This window comes from Apis mellifera, linkage group LG5 (assembly GCF_003254395.2).
Source record: "Apis mellifera strain DH4 linkage group LG5, Amel_HAv3.1, whole genome shotgun sequence".
Classification (NCBI taxonomy): domain Eukaryota; kingdom Metazoa; phylum Arthropoda; class Insecta; order Hymenoptera; family Apidae; genus Apis; species Apis mellifera.
Genome location: NC_037642.1, coordinates 11,564,335 through 11,581,364, shown reverse-complemented (window position 1 = coordinate 11,581,364; position 17,030 = coordinate 11,564,335). Strand labels below are relative to the sequence as shown.

General features: G+C 37.6%; 1 protein-coding gene across 3 annotated transcripts in view; it reads left to right on the top strand.

Annotated features, from left to right (window-relative positions):
• The window catches only part of LOC411116 (nephrin), a 235,484-nt gene that overhangs the window by 146,991 nt on the left and 71,463 nt on the right, over nucleotides 1-17,030 (top strand). For all 3 annotated transcript variants that reach the window (XM_026441039.1, XM_026441040.1, XM_026441041.1), the window contains one exon: nucleotides 9,914-10,125. In XM_026441039.1, the coding sequence (XP_026296824.1) occupies nucleotides 9,914-10,125 (212 nt within the window). The remainder of the gene's footprint in view (nucleotides 1-9,913; nucleotides 10,126-17,030) is intronic.

Genomic DNA, 17,030 nt, shown 5'->3' with positions numbered 1-17,030 from the left:
ATAAACGGTGAATGACAAAGAAGGGGAGGAGGGGAGGGAGGGATTAGTTAGTCTCGCGTAATAATTCAACCGGAGGGAAATTACATCCGTGCTAATAAATTTTACCGTGCATTGAAAATCCGACAATGGAACGGTGGACAATGGTTGATCTGAAGCAGTCTCTCGTGCTCGCGTTTCTTCGAGACGAGTTTCGAGGAGTCGTTTCGAAAAAGAGGGAGAGACTTTGGTGGAATCTTTGGTGTTCCAGTTTTTGGTAGATCGTCGACGAGGGGCTCGATTAACCGTATCGAGAACCGTGAAATGGGAGGAAATCCTATCCCATCCTGTAATAAATTTAAACGATGTGATATTCGATTTCCGAGGATGTCACGTGCACTTACGTCCCCGTGTGTTCCCCCCACTCCGATGAAACTGCATTAAGGGCAAATTATTCGGCGTAAAACAGTGAAATGTAAAAAGGTTTTGACGGACGAGACGAGGCGGGCGAAGCTTTTAAAAGCTCTCTTTAATCCCGGAGTCTGACCCCTCTCCATCTATCCGTCCATCTATCTATCTCTTCCCTCCTGCCCCACGGTTCGATCGATTTTCATCGACTTTTACGCGTTTCCCCGTTCGTTCTTCTTCCTCGTTCGTTCGTTCGTTCGCAGCTTCGATCAATCCATTGGTGAAATCCAATTGCTCGGATGCGCCGGTCGTCGGAATAAATTCATTTCACCCTTTGATACAAGTATTTTCCTATCTATCCTTCTCCTTGCACGGTCACTTTTAATTACTCGGCAAAGTTTTTAAATTTATCTCGATTATCGTCCCTCCTAATAACTATCAGTTGGAAATGTATCGGGGGGGAAAATATCCGCTAATGGATTCGAAATTCTCGTTGATCGACGAAAAGGCGAATCCCTTTCCTTTCGTTTCAATTTGTAAAATTTCAGGGGGGAGGGTGAAAGAGAAACAAGAAGAAGCAAAAATTATTATTAGACGAGGCAAAGAGGACGTTTTCTTCCGAAAATTACATTTCTAGGTTTATATATATATGTATTGTTTGCGACTAACGAGCGTTAAACGAACGAAAATTGAGCGGGACAGTCTACTTGAGCCAACTGTAACTGTCGCTTTGTAGCTTGCTGCTTTTTTTTTTTCAAAAGTGCAGGAAGGATTCTCGGCCGCGGATCGGAAAACGAATCGCGATATCGATCCATCTCTTCCTCCTCTTTTTCCATTTAACCTAGCTTGATTCCTGTCAACTGGAATTGAAAGCTTCGAGGCCCATTATCGATTCTCATTACCGAGCGCGTCTCCTCCTCGAGCACCTGTATTTCGTTTCGAACTTTGCTCCCTTCTTTCGACCGACCAATGATCAGGTGGATAAAGGGTGTCCCGAAATTAACGCGAAATTTGAATTATAAATGTAAAGGAAAGGCGTCAAACTGTTCTTTCTTCAAATTCAAATCTTTTGTTAATTTTGAGACACCCTTTATATATATATAAAACTGTAATGTTTAATGATTCGTCCAAAGATAACACTAATGGATAAACAATTTAAAATTATTTTTGTTCCTATTGTACATACAACTCGAGATACGGGACATTGTAACAGCGATATATATAAAGGGTGTCCCGAAATTAACATGAGATTTGAATTATAAATATAAAAGAGAGCCATCAAATCTCGCGTTAATTTTGGGACACCCTTTATATATATATATAAGTATAATCTCTAATGATTCGTCTAGAGATAACATTAATGGATAAACAATTTAAAATTATTTTTCTTCCTGTTGTACATACAAGTCGAGATACGGGAAATTGTAACAGCGATGTATATAAAGGGTGTCCCGAAATTAACATGAGATTTGAATTATAAATATAAAAGAGAGCCATCAAATCTCGCGTTAATTTTGAGACACCCTTTATATATATATAACTGTAATGTTTAATGATTCGTCCAGAGATAACACTAATGGATAAACAATTTAAAATTATTTTTCTTCCTATTGTACATACAACTCGAGATACGGGACATTGTAACAGCGATATATATAAAGGGTGTCCCAAAATTAACGCAAGATTTGAATTATAAATGTAAAAGAGAGCCGTCAAACTGTTCTTTCTTCAGGCGACAAATTTAAATTTTGCGTTAATTTTGGAACACCTTATATATATATATATATATACATAACTGTAATCTCTAATGATTCATTCAGAGATAACACTAATGGATAAACAATTTAAAATTATTTTTCTTCTTATTGTACAATCGAGATACGGGACATTGTAACAGCGATGTATATAAAGGGTGTCTCGAAATTAACGCAAGATTTGAATTATAAATGTAAAAGAGAGACGTCAAACTGTTCTTTCTTCAGGCGGCAAATTCAAATCTTGTTACCCTTTATATATATATAACTGCATATAACTGTAATCTCTAATGATTCATCCAGAGATAACACTAATGGATAAACAACTTGAAATTATTTTTCTTCCTATTTCGTATATATAATACGTATAAATAAATGTTTCGATCGATAGTTAATCAATTAACGTTTGAGAGATGTAATGAGAGATGTAAAGATATTAAAATCTTTCCTTTTTCCTTTTTAATATCGTTCATGTCAACGTCATTGTACGAATGATATATACATTGATCGAAATATATATACATAAACTGCATATCTGTAATCTCTATAACTTGAAATTATTTTTCTTCCTATTTCGTATATATAATATATATAAATAAATGTTTCGATAGTGAATCAATTAACATTAATGTTTAAAGAGATACAAAGTTTTATTAAAAATCCTTCCTTTTTCCTTTTTAATATCGTTATATCGATTGAATCGTGTCGACCTTATTGTACGATCGCATATACTACTCGAGATACGGGACATCGTAACAGCGATGTATATAAAGGGTGTCCCAAATATAAAAGAGAGTTTTTAAAATATTGTACAATAATGAAGACACGAAGTTGTTGTATATCGTATAACGCTCCATTTTTATCAACCTTAAACTCTCAACTCGGTCAAACTGTTCTTTTTTCAGGGTTGCCAATAACTCGATGCAAGAATGGCGGCAAATTCAAATCTCGCGTTAATTTTAAATGTCCCGCGTCAACGCAAGATTTGAATTAAATATTCAATAATAAACTCTCAGCTCGGTTAAACTGTTCTTTTTTCAGGCTTGCCGATAACTCGATGCAAAAATGGCGGCAAATTCAAATCTCGCGTTAATTTTAAATGTCCCGCGTCAACGCGAGATTTGAATTAAATATAAAAGAGAGTTTTTAAAATATTATTTTTAAAATATCGTTCAACAATGAAGACACAAAGTTGTCGTACATCGTATAACGCTCCATTTTTACCAACCCTAAACTCTCAGCTCGGTCAAACTGTTCTTTTTCCAGGCTCGCCAACAACTTGATGGCGGCAAATTCGAATCTCGCGTTAATTTTGAGCCACCCTTTGCTTTTATACTTTTATAAAATTAACGCGAGATTTGAATTAAATATAAAACAGAGCCGTCAAACTGTTCTTTCTTCGGGCGGCAAATTCAAATCGATAGAAGGAATTTTTACGTTTGCACGAGCGAGAGGTACCTATGATCTCTTTCAACAGGCTACGTACATACTCTAGCTCGAAAGAAGGATGAAAAAGATGTGTATACACACGTTGGTGGTTGGGAAGGTAATAGGCGGAACGAATGCGTCTCTCGGCGGGATACCGGGTGATCTCGTTCTCTAATTGTTTCCCAATTCGATATACGGATTCGAAGGGGGAAGGCGATTATCGATCGAGTCTCTGGAACGTCTCTGTTATCACGCTTTCTGTCCCTCTCATCGAGGGACTCGGCCCCTTTAATCGAGCTCTCCAAACTCGAGCTCCAACTTTCCTCGCGTAACTCGCCTTTCTTCCATTTCCCTCCCCTCTCTCTCTCGAGAGAATATGGAATTTCTTTCCCTCTCTCAAATTTCGTTCCTTCGCCTCAAGATACTCAAGGTTATAATGGACGTAAACGGCGGATGGCACGCGTCGAGGCGCCAATTCCTCGCCTCCCTTTAATCGAGGCCGACGCGTCTTCTTCCCCGCTTCCTCCTTCCTCGTCGTTGATCGAGTAAGAATGTTAGATTCTCGAGAGACGCTAACCTAATTTGAAGGAATTTGTGAGAGGAGAATGGGATAGTTTACGTTGGCGAGCGTACGAAACACGAGTAATTTCAAGCGTTTAACCTCGAAGAGGGGGGGAAGGGTGGTTTGAATGGTCGAAAGGCCGCGCGAAAGGGGAGAAATTTAAAGTCTTCTTTGGGAAACAAGGCCGTTATTCGCGTTGATCAAACGGGCGTGGAAAACGCGGCTATTAAAACGCGCCTCGTCTAATCCGGGATGAACGCTTTGCTGGAATTCGATTACTCGATTCGAGCGCTCTCTCTCTCTCTCCGCTAAATTAACCAGGAGGGGGAGGTGCGATGAAGTTGTGACGTTCCTTTCCTTAAATTTATTATTTAAAAAAAAAAAGAAAATAATTCTCGTTCGGTCGGCGAGATGCTGAATAATGAACATAAGGCGGTTTGTAGCGGATAAATTAAACGAGCGAAGGAGGGGATGTTTTTTTTTTTATTTTCCTCGAAAAGGGAGAGAGAGAGGGAGGGAAGATGCACGAACGTATTCTATGAGAAATTACGAAAAATAATCCTGGGAAATTATCATGAGAATAGCTTCATGGTCGCGCGCCGGTCGCTCTACCCGAACAACAATGCCGTCTGGTCCCATCTGCATAACAATGTTTAGCCGTGAAAACAAAGCTCCGTGACGTAGCGGGTCAGTGCCGGTGAAAGAAAGAAAGGAAAAAAAAAAAAAAAAAGAACGAAAAAGTGATATATTAACCAGACCCGCGCTTTTCGACAACCTCTCCCCCTTTCCTCCCCCCCTTCTCCGTCTAAATTTAAAGCAGAAAGAGCTTCGGTTCCGTAATTGTTCCCTCGTCGATAATTTCGAAGATATTCGCGCCGTTTTCGAGAAAGGAGGGAGTTGGGATGGCGTGCCGGCGAGTAGTAAGGCTAAATATTAAAGCGGGCCCCGGCGAGAGCGAATTGCCCATCATTACCGACCGGTCGTTAGCGTGGAAATATTGAATTTCGTTATCGACCGAGTGACGACGCGCTCGAGAAATTCTCTCCTTTCTTTCTTTCTCCAAATAATCTCTTTACGTCCGTTTCGAGCCGAGAAACATCCAAAAAAGAAATTCGATCGAGCAAAGGGACTGGAAAAGGGAGGAGGAAAAAGAAATATGCGTAGATAGAAGAGAGCGATTGTCTGATGAAATTTTGTCAACGCGTCGCAGTCTTCTCGTTCTTATCGACTCAAAGGACGAGTTTCATATTTGCCGAGCCACCTTTATCGTCGTACCAGTTCTCGACTCGAGAATTTCACCGCCTCGCCTCGCCTCTGCCCTAGAGAGAGCAGTTTGCTAGAGAGAATTCAATTTATGAGCTTCCCTTCTCTTGGATCGGAGGAGATGGGTTTTTATTTAATGGAAACAGTCGTACGAATAGCGTACGGAAAGTCGAAAATTACGAGTATCTCTCTTCTTATTCGCAAATACAAAATCTCTTCTTCCGAAACTCCTACGCTAATGTATAATAATTTTCGATTTTATTCGAAATCCACGATAAAAGAGGGGATAGTAGTAGTAGTAGTACGTCAGCCGCACGTTCCGACATGTCTGACTGCGTATCGTTATTTCTACTGGAGCCAGCCACGCACGAATATTCCGGGAATATTCACGCCGGAACCGGCTTCCATTTCGACGGGACTCATTGTCGCCGACAGCGCGGACGTTGCGAAAACAAATAGCAATCGTTGGGGCCGCGAGTTATCGCGTTCACAAACGCTCCCGTCATCCTCGCCACGAACGGGGAGGGGAAACAAAGTTTGTACTTCTTTCTCTTCCGATAAAATTTACAATTTTTTAATAGCACACAGTTTCCTTATTAAAATCGTTAAGATTCGTTTCGTTTCGAGAAAGAAGAGAGAGAAAATCGATGCGAGGGGTGGGGGAAATTTCACGGTCGCGTGGCGTATATCTGATACAGCGACAGTAGACGAGTCGTGCGCTGCCTGCTTCCGCTCTTGTTTACCACCCTCGCTCGCGTTCATCATTTTTACGAGGGGAGGGGGCAGGCAGCGGACTGGAAACCGCACCGACGCTCGCCTTTAATCGTCCGTCCCTAATCACTTTCGAATTTTTCTTAACGAACCCCGCGTAATTCCCTCCTTTAAAAAAAAATAAAAAAACATTCGACATATAGATATTCCTTGGAATGGAAAAATTTGGATTAATTTCTCATATCGTTATAAAAGAGGTAAAAAAGAATTGGATTTTATTACTTACTTTATCATGGAGCAAAATTAAAAATTACTATCAAAACTCGTCAATTAATATTATTCTTCATATATTATGTTGTTGGTTATTATTTTCTTTCGATAAGTAAAGAGAGAGGGACGTACAAATTTGTAAAAGAAGGAGAGGAATAACAAAGTTCGAACGATAAATAAAGAGAGAAGGAGGAGGGATATTCTTGAAGGAGAGTAAATGGTGGATGGAGTCTCCATTTTATTTCGCCGCTATTTATCCTTTGCCCGGAGGACATGCATCATTTTTACGAGGAAAACCACAGAGAGAGTAAATGGGGCAAAACGTTAATAAAAAAGAAAAAGATAGAAAAGTAGCCTCTACATAATTACGCGTGGAATCCTGTCAATAGCGAATAATACAATAAAAGGATCATAAAACTGAAATATTTAGTTTTAATTGCTAATCACCTAAAAACTTTTAATTCCTTAAGGAACAGCAATAATTATTGTTGCTGAAGTAAGATGATGAGCTCAAACAATAAAAATCCAATCTCCAATAAATTATAATCTTAAATTACCAAAAATTTCTTTTTTTCATTTATTGCAATACGAGAGATTAGTCCAAATCCAGGTAAAATTAAAATATAAACTTCTTTGGATGATCGAAATAAACGTTGATATAATATCGTCCATTTGCATAAAACAGATACGTTTGAAAAGTTTGAAAAGCAACAACTTCTTAAGCAGCGGTCGATTGACAACTACCCCTCTTCGTTTATTACAGCCAAAGTTCGGGCGATTGGAGGGGGTGGGTCGAGAAACTTAATTAGGAGAAAGGTCGGGGTATATTTGCCCAGGGGGCGTGTATCATTTTTACGAGGGAGGGAAATATTGGGGATAAAACGGACATCGAATATTATTCGTAAATCGAAACAGGAGAAAGATACGTGTCCCGACATTCCAAGTGTCGTCGCTTTTTATTTTTCCTCTTTCTTCTGTTACGTCACATCGAAGAGAAAAGTTGGAATAAATAGATATTTGAATATCATTTTTCACCAATTGAATAATAATCGGGAAAAATTATATTTTAATACGTGAACGATTTAGAACGAGAGAAAAAAAGAGAGTTTTTTTCCCCTGAAACTTTATCTTCAGAGGCTTGCGATTCTTGGCGTTTCTTCTTCGAGGAAAAATTGTTTCCGGAGGAGTTTGAAAATCTTTGAAAATATGCGCGAATCGATTCTCTCCTCTTTCGTCTCTATTTTTCACCGTCATCGTCCGTTGGAAAGTTTTCTGGGGCGAGGGAAAAGCGGGGGTGAGGTTCTTTTTAGGTAATTTTCATGGGATCGAGATTCGAAGAAACCTCCCCCTAATTATGGCGCGTATTACGGAACCCGTGTGCTAATGCCACATAATTATGCCTCGTTAAACCTTCCTTCCATTTCTCTTTTTTGTCGTCCTTTTTAATATATTCGTTAATGAATATCACGGAGCGAAACTTATCTGTTTAAAATTTTCTTTTTCAAGACGATGTAACCGAGTCGATTCGAATCTGGAATGCCAAGTTTATATTGAAAAAAAGAAGAATTTATCGAGAAACGCGGTATATTTTATTATAATTCCTTTTATTAAGGTTGATAATTTATTTAAAAAAAAAAAAGTATTCCACGCTCGAATAAAATAAATAGGATACACGTGATAATCGAGAGAGAAAGAAAAAGGACATTTTCGCTCTTACTTTTAATCCCTTCGCTCGATACAGGTTCATCAATCTCCTCCGTCTTCGATCGCGCTCCTCAGAAACGGCCACCTCGTAGCGGAAAAATTTTATCGAGGCTCGCCGCCGTTTAAAAATGACGTGTCGACGGGTGCGTTAACGACTCCGCCGCGATTTTATCGGCCGATCCGTTCGTAGCGGTAAAATGAAAAATGGGTATCCCGTTGTACCCCTGTAAAACCGTTGCCGGCGCGCCAACGTTGCTTCGCACGAGATATCGAGAGGGATTCGAAGGAAGGAGCGAGAGTGGTGGGGATAGAGTCAACATTAACCGGGCCAGTGGAAGAAAGGCAAGCCAATGCTCGTGACATTGTGTACACGGCGAAAATAATAATTACACTAGCTCTCGACAATGGGCCGGTCGATCGTTGAAAGTTATCCCTTTCCGAGCGAACAAATATCCCGTGAACGAAAAGAAAAACTACGCGATATATTTCTCCGTACATATATACAAATATATTATTATCGTTGGGTTTGATCTCGCCAGAATTCATCCACAGTTTTTCGTATCGAAAATTGTCGAAATACGTGGATACTCGCGTGGTGGTTAATTGCGTTATCTCTGGTCGGCCGCGCAGCGATAATTATTTCATCGATTCGAAATAATTATATTCTCTAATAGGCGAGCAATAATAGCCGGGAGCGACGTAGGTGGCGGGTCGGTCGGCGACCGTTGCGAATCGCAATTGGGAGGAGTGGGGGTCCCTTCTCCCACCCCACCCCACCGCACCGCACTCGCTCGTTCTATCCGTTTCTATCCGCGCCTGGCCAAACCTCTTACAACGAAACCTCTGCGCTCCACTCGAATTTCATTGGTTGGAAATTGCGATCGTTTCCTACATACATATCGGATACCGCAGGCCGTTCCGCGAATTCTTGGGATTCCGGACCGGAAGTCGGGCGTCCCGGCGGAAGAAAAAACGGAAGAGTCGTCGGGGGAGGGGAAGGGCGAGAGAGAAACGACAAAGACAAAGGGGCCGGCGGACAAGAAGTTTCTGCACGGTTACTCCGCCCATTCCGAAAGTCGCCGGGAATGCGAGCAACGCTGCTATATCGAGTATCTCTTTTCGCTTCGCCCTGAAAGATTTTCAGGTTATAAGTGGAATTGTTATTCTTTTTTTTTTGAGCTTCTTTATTATTCCTCGAAATATATAATATGAAATTTAATTGGTGTAGAATAAAGGAAATACAAATTACATCGTTACGGTGTAAGATAGGTTACAGAAATTAATCCGGATTAAAGAATCCTCTTAACAAGATTAATTTTAACACAGTTTTGGGAATGAAATAAAAAGTTTCTACTTTTAACGATTCGAATTGGAATAGATATTTCGAGATGTCGTATCCGTTGGAAAATTTAAACTATTGAAAGAAAGAGGGTCAAAAATTTTAATATACAAACGTTTCAACGTGTAATTATATCGAAACAATTGTTTTTTATATCTCTATCGCGAGTTTTCTCGTTCGATTAAAAGAAAACTCTTCCCTTCTCTCCCTCTCTCCCCTCCATCCACTGGAGGAAGTGGATTAAACTGGAAATTACGTTCTCTCGGAAGGAGAGAATCGCGTCGCCTAGACACGAAGCGTAACGTAATAACGTAATAACGATTATTATATTTCGAACTACTTACCCCCCCCCCCGAATTATCGATCACGTCTCCATTGTCACGCCGTAAACGGCGAATTACATTTATTATCGCGACAAAATTTCGTTTCGTAATCGGTTCGATTTGTACGAAATTTCCATTATATTCCTCGCATTGTATTCTTTTCTCTTTTTTGCAGGATGGACGCCCGTGAGAAACCGGTGGCCAAAGCTCAGCACTCCTCGGACTCGACCGTGTTCGGGCGGCGTGCGTATTTCCGCACCGAGTTCCAGAACCCCGCGATCCTCGTGATCAAGGACATCAAGAGGCACGACGCGGCCACTTACAGGTGCAGGGTCGACTTTCGCAAGGGGCAGACGCGCAGCTTCCGCTACAGCCTCGTCGTGATCGGTAAGATTTACTGCACTCTTGCGTTTCGTTTATTGTTACGAAGAGAACTAAAACGCGTAAAAATCACGGAAGAGGATGAGATAAAATTCCTCGTCGAAAAATGGCGCGCGTTCCCTTTCGAAAGAGTTTTCAATCGAGATGAAAGGAGGCGTGAAAAGCGGCGTCAAACAAATTTAGTTGGGTTGAAAAGGTGGTTGATCTCGTTTCGGAGAAAGTAGCCTGTGAATCGATCTCGTGAATCTTTGGGTTGGATTATTTATACGAATCTAACGCAACTAACGCGTTAACGTTGTTCTCCCTCTCCCTCTCCTTTTCTCAGCATTTCCACGGTACGCGGACAAACACATGCTCCACTTAGCAGAGCCTTCGTCGCCGCCGCCGCCGCCCTCCCCTTTACACTCTCGACGTCGAGTGAAAAGTGCAGTTCTCAGCCGGCTCTAAGTCTGCTCAAACAAATGGCGGCCGTTGAAAAATTCATAAGCCAATCGAAGACGTCTCCCACCACCTCTTCCTTACATTTTTATCGCCGTCCACCGCTGTTTACGCTTTTCCCTTTAATCCCAGAAACGTGACCGCGAGTTTTTAAAAAATATATCGTACCCTTCTCTCTCTCTCTCTCTTTGTTTGGAGAAATTTTCTCGATTCGATTTCGAGGTCTTCGATGAGTCTTTCCTCGATACATTCATCCGGATAAAAACGATTAAAACAAATATTCTTCTATGATATTCAATATTGAAACCAGATACTAAATGGAGTAGGATTTAATTCAATTAATATTCCAGTAAATATTATTATATATCTTGATAATAAAAAAATTCATATTATTAACCAAAAACAAAATAAGTTAATCTCAAATGAAATTATCGTTGATATATTAGGTCTATAATCGGAAAGTTGTATCCGAATCTATGACATCATTTTCGCCACGTAAGCACATGTTCGGCTCTATATTTTTATCGCTTAATGTATACATACTGACGTAGCAAATAAACTATAATAAAGTTGATTCACATTGGTTTTAAGTGTGAAACGATAGTATACCCATGGCGACTGATAGAGTTCATTTACGCCACTGTATTTTATACGAATTTCAACGAGGAAGAAATGCTACGGAAGCGTGTAGAAATTTATCGAAAGTGTTTGGTGAAGGTACAGTTTCTGATAGGACACGCGGAAGATGGTACGAAAAATTTGAAACGGGTGATTTCCACCTTTCCGATAAGCCACGTTCTGGGCGACCATTCTTTGATCGACGACGATGTTGGTAAGGCAACGTTGGAGCAAGATCCTTTTCCGACAACATCGGAGATCGCGGAAAGGCTTAATTCAGCTCAACAAACCATTTCTGACCATATTCGGAAGATGGGATTGGTGTGGAAGTATTCAAGATGGGTGCCGCGTGAATTAAGTCGGAAAAATTTGGACGATCGAGTTGTCGTATGCACATCTCCGCTTGCTCGGAACAAAATCGAGCCCTTTTCGAACCGGATGATAACTGGGGATGAAAAGTGGATTACATGCAACAACATGGGTAAGGAAAAGGGCATATTGTGAACCCGGAAAACCTAGCCCTTCCACCTCTGAACCAAATTTGACTCTGAATAAGAGAATGTTGCGTGTATGGTGGGACATTCGAGGACCAATATACATTACGAGCTTTTAAAACCGAACGAAAAGCTCAATTCGGAGAAGTATTGTCAGCAACTGGATAATTTAAAGACAGCGGTCGAAAAAAAGAGGCCGGCAATGTTGAATAGGAAGGCCATGATACTGCACCACGATAACGCCAGACCACACGCTGCTTTAGGGACTCAAAAAATTGCAGAAGTAGGCTGGGAAATTCCGTCGCACCCGCCATATTCCCCGGACACAGCACCCTCTGATTATCACTTGTTTTTATCCTTACAAAATTTGTTGACGGGCAAAAAATTCAAAAATGAAGAAGATGTCGAACGAGCACTGGTTCAATTTTTCGCATCAAAAGATGAAACATTTTTCAAAAATGGGATATACAAATTGCCCTCACGCTGGCAACAGATCGTTAATAATAATTATATTATTCAATAAAGTTAATTTACAATTAGAAATTCATCCAACAAATAATACTGGATAATATAAATAAAATTCTAAATTCTATGAAATATATCGATCTGAATCAAGGATACGGTGTATAAATAAATAAATTTGAATAATTAAAGTCTGGAAAATCCTTCTAGGATCGAAGAAAACGGACTATCTTATAAAGAAACGCGTGTTTGGGATATTGTGAAAAAAGAGGAGTCACGAAAAAGAAATTGGGGTGGAAGATGGTTGGTCCGGCGAGGTATTTTCATCAGAGGAGATTGCGTCCGTTTTTATCGGTCATTTCCCTTTCTCCCCTGTCCTCTATCGTCGATGATATTCGATACGACTGCTTGTTTCTCGTGTTCCAGCAAACTCGAAACTTGGTTCGAGCTATTCCCTCTCGATGGCCGTTCTTTCCTTCAACGAGAACATTTAGTTTCGAGAGAGGAGAAAGGTTTGGAGGGAATTTAATAACGGTGTGCAACAAGGAGGAGAGGTATGATTATAAAGCCACTCGGGGGTGCGACTCGGGCCTGCAAATTGCGTCGAAGAAAGGAAAGAAGTCGTTTTGGTCGTCGCAGAATCTGAAAAGAGGGAGCGTGCATCTTTCAGAAAGCTCCTTCGAGGAGATTATCGAAACCAGTGTCGAGCCGAATCGATCGACGAAAGAAATAAAAAAGGTCTTTACAAATGGATTCCCTCCTCCTCGGCTCGAGGGAAAAACAAACGTATTTTTTCGACAAAAAGAGTCGAGGAACGTCGTGTGTGGAGAAAGTTCTTTCCGTTGAAAACGACGAACACGGTTTTTGCCCGACGATGGAACTCGAGAGAGAGAGAGAGTGGCTGGAGGGAGGAGACAGGAAAATTGTAAAAGATGGGAAGCGGTTGGAAGGAAGAATAGAGGATCTGCCCTCGTTAAGGAAATAATCCGCGGCTTAATTAAATACAGCGCAATTAGTTCTGCTTCTATAGCTGGATGCCGCGTCCATCTGAAAAGCCGCATCTTCAGAATTTCTCTCTCTCTCTCTCTTCGAAGCTTTCCTTTCCCTTCTGTATCTTCCTCTTCGAGGAATCATCGAGGATTAGGAGGCGGCCGAATTAGAATTTCAAAAATCCACGCGAAAACTTTCCGCGTTAACCCGAGTCAAAGTCGAGGGAGCATGGAGAAATGGGACTGGACAAACCCCGTCGTTAACTTCTCCCTTAATTAACCTCCCTCTCTCCCTTTCTTTCCTCCTCCATTTGCATATAACCGTTCGAGAAACTCGGCCATCTTTCGAATGCTCGAAAAGGATGCAGGAAGGACGAGAATGATGACGATTGAAAGGGATGATGATCGGTTAAACAACTCTTCTTTGTTCCGGCAATCTCGCTTGAAAAGCGTGCAGCAGCAATTTTTTCCACCCTTTTTACCTCGCACGTATATATATAGGTGGAAGTTTGTTGCAGAGGTCGGCAACCCTTTTCCCAGCCGAGGTACGTAGGGTTATGTTCCACGCGCCGACTAATGGAGAAAAATAGTAAAGCGAGGGAAAAAGGGGAACGCGTATCCGTCCATCGGCCACGCTGGGGGATGGTAATGGTAATCGAGCCTCTCCGCGGCGGCGAGAGAATAATTAACCCCCCTCCTCTTACAACGTATAAATTGAGTACTTTTGCTCCTCCAATGCTGGACGGATGCAAATCGAATTAATTGATCCACGGCCGATTACACGTACTTACTCGAAAGAAAATTTACGATTTACATTGCAATATTATAACGAGAATATATTATATATATTATATTCTTTATGTAAATGTAAGCACACTGATTCGTTCTATCCGAAAATTTGAGTATAATTCAGTGGTAAATTCTGGAATTTTTTCGTTATTTGATATTTGGAGTGTTTTTATTTATTAAACATTGTTTGTTTTATATTTTTTGATTTTATTCGAGTCTTTTCTTTTTTCATTTGTTCGAAACGTCGAAGAAAATGTTATGAATATATATATAAAAGAAATTGGTAAGAAAAATATTTCAAGTTTTAGGAATAGGAAGATTGAATACATAATTGTGAGAAGTACGAGAAACGAGACAATTTATTTTCTAAAAATTTTAATAAGGAAACACGTTTGTTCGAATGCTTGCATTGCAACGCATTGTGTGAGACGCTATTTGGTTGATATTGAATCCAATTTAATTAATCGTTTAGTTTCGAACGCGAATATAAAATATTAGAGCCAGATTTTTATTTTCTGTATATACTTTTAATTCACTTTATTATTTTCATATTCTTTATTAACGTATATATACGATATAACAAGCATGATGATTAAAATTTGTGGACGTTAATAAATATTTCATTAATAATTCTTTTTCTTCAATTTATAAGTGTTGTATGAAATTTGTTATATAAAATATTGTTATTTTTATATTTAATTATATATCTAGATAATGTTATTCCATTGATTTTATATTTTCTAGCTTTTTGTTCTTATTAATTTCATCAATAACTTTCAATATAGCATTTTTAATATAAAATTAAGTGAATTTATTTTTAAATTTCTATCATTATTTCTTTATATAAGAATATTTTATATTATAGAATATGCAAGATTAAATTATTTTAGAAAGGTATAATATATATATCTCTTTAAATATGTAATTTTAAAACAATAATTATAACAATATTTAATTTCAACTGAAACTAACGAAAGTTGATTTAAAATATTGTATTTTCATATAAAATTAATAATATTTCATTAATAATTCTTCTTCTTTAGTTTATAAGTGTTATATGAAATTTGTTATATAAAATATTGTTATTCTTATATTTAATTATATATCTAGATAATGTTATTCCATTGATTTTATATTTTTTAGCTTTTTGTTCTTATTAATTTCATCGATAACTTTCAATATAGCATTTTTAATATAAAATTAAGTGAATTTATTTTTAAATTTCTATCATTATTTCTTTATATAAGAATATTTTATATTATAGAATATGCAAGATTAAATTATTTTAGAAAGGTATAATATATATATCTCTTTAAATATGTAATTTTAAAACAATAATTATAACAATATTTAATTTCAACTGAAACTAACGAAAGTTGATTTAAAATATTGTATTTTCATATAAAATTAATAATATTTCATTAATAATTCTTCTTCTTTAGTTTATAAGTGTTATATGAAATTTGTTATATAAAATATTGTTATTCTTATATTTAATTATATATCTAGATAATGTTATTCCATTGATTTTATATTTTTTAGCTTTTTGTTCTTATTAATTTCATCGATAACTTTCAATATAGCATTTTTAATATAAAATTAAGTGAATTTATTTTTAAATTTCTATCATTATTTCTTTATATAAGAATATTTTATATTATAGAATATGCAAGATTAAATTATTTTAGAAAGGTATAATATATATATCTCTTTAAATATGTAATTTTAAAACAATAATTATAACAATATTTAATTTCAACTGAAACTAACGAAAGTTGATTTAAAATATTGTATTTTCATATAAAATTAATAATATTTCATTAATAATTCTTCTTCTTTAGTTTATAAGTGTTATATGAAATTTGTTATATAAAATATTGTTATTCTTATATTTAATTATATATCTAGATAATGTTATTCCATTGATTTTATATTTTTTAGCTTTTTGTTCTTATTAATTTCATCGATAACTTTCAATATAGCATTTTTAATATAAAATTAAGTGAATTTATTTGACAATTTTTAAATTTCTATCATTATTTCTTTATATAAGAATATTTATCATGGATTATGCAAGATTAAATTATTTTAGAAAGGTATAATAAGACTTAAAATATTGTGTATTGTAAAATAAATTATTTTAGAAAGGTATAATACATGTATCAATATATATCAAATTTTCCTTGACTCCATACTTCTTTAAATATACAATTTTAATATTGTATTTAATATTTTATAATTTAATAACTTTCAATATAGTATTTTCTTAATATAAAATTAACTTATTTGAACTTATTTGACAATTTTTAAATTTCTATCATTATCTATTATCATTATTATTATTTCTATCATTCTATCATTATCATTTCTTTTTACATAAGAATATTTATCATAGATTATGCAAGATTAAATTATTTTAGAAAGATAATATAATATATGTACCTCTTTAAATATACAATTTTAAAACAATAATTACAACAATAATATTAAATATTTAATTTCAAAAACTAAAACTAACGAAAGTTGACTTGAAATATTGTATTTTCATTCATAAAATTGATAATATTTCATAGTAATCATTATACATATATCGCTATATAATGATAAAAACCATTTGCATAAATTGAAGTACTTTTGCTCCAATGCTGGACGGATGCAAATCGAATTAATTGATCCACCGACTATTACACGCGTCGTTTACTACTCGAAAGAAAATAACGAGATGGATATCATCTCCTCTCTCTGCGAAATGAAACGGCGAATTGGCTCGCGCGGAATGCGGGGACCTGGAAGGGTGCGAATATCGGGGGGGTGGGCTCGGCCAAGTCGTATGAATTTACGAGCCGGGGCATAAATCGTGTCCCGCCCCACTCCTCCTTGGCCGCATCTTTCACAACTGGAAAATTGGAAAGACGCTTTGGAGCGACCCCCCCTCCCCTCTCCAAATTTATTCCACCCGGTATTCTCGAGTATTCTGGGCGAGAGATTATCGGGCAACAACGAATTTTGAATTTTGCCAGAGGAGAGGAGCAAAGAGAAGAATTTTTAGAATCTTTCCTGGAATAAGGAAGAGGCAATAAACGGAAAGACGTCTTAAATCCTGGCGAATACTACTCCCAGC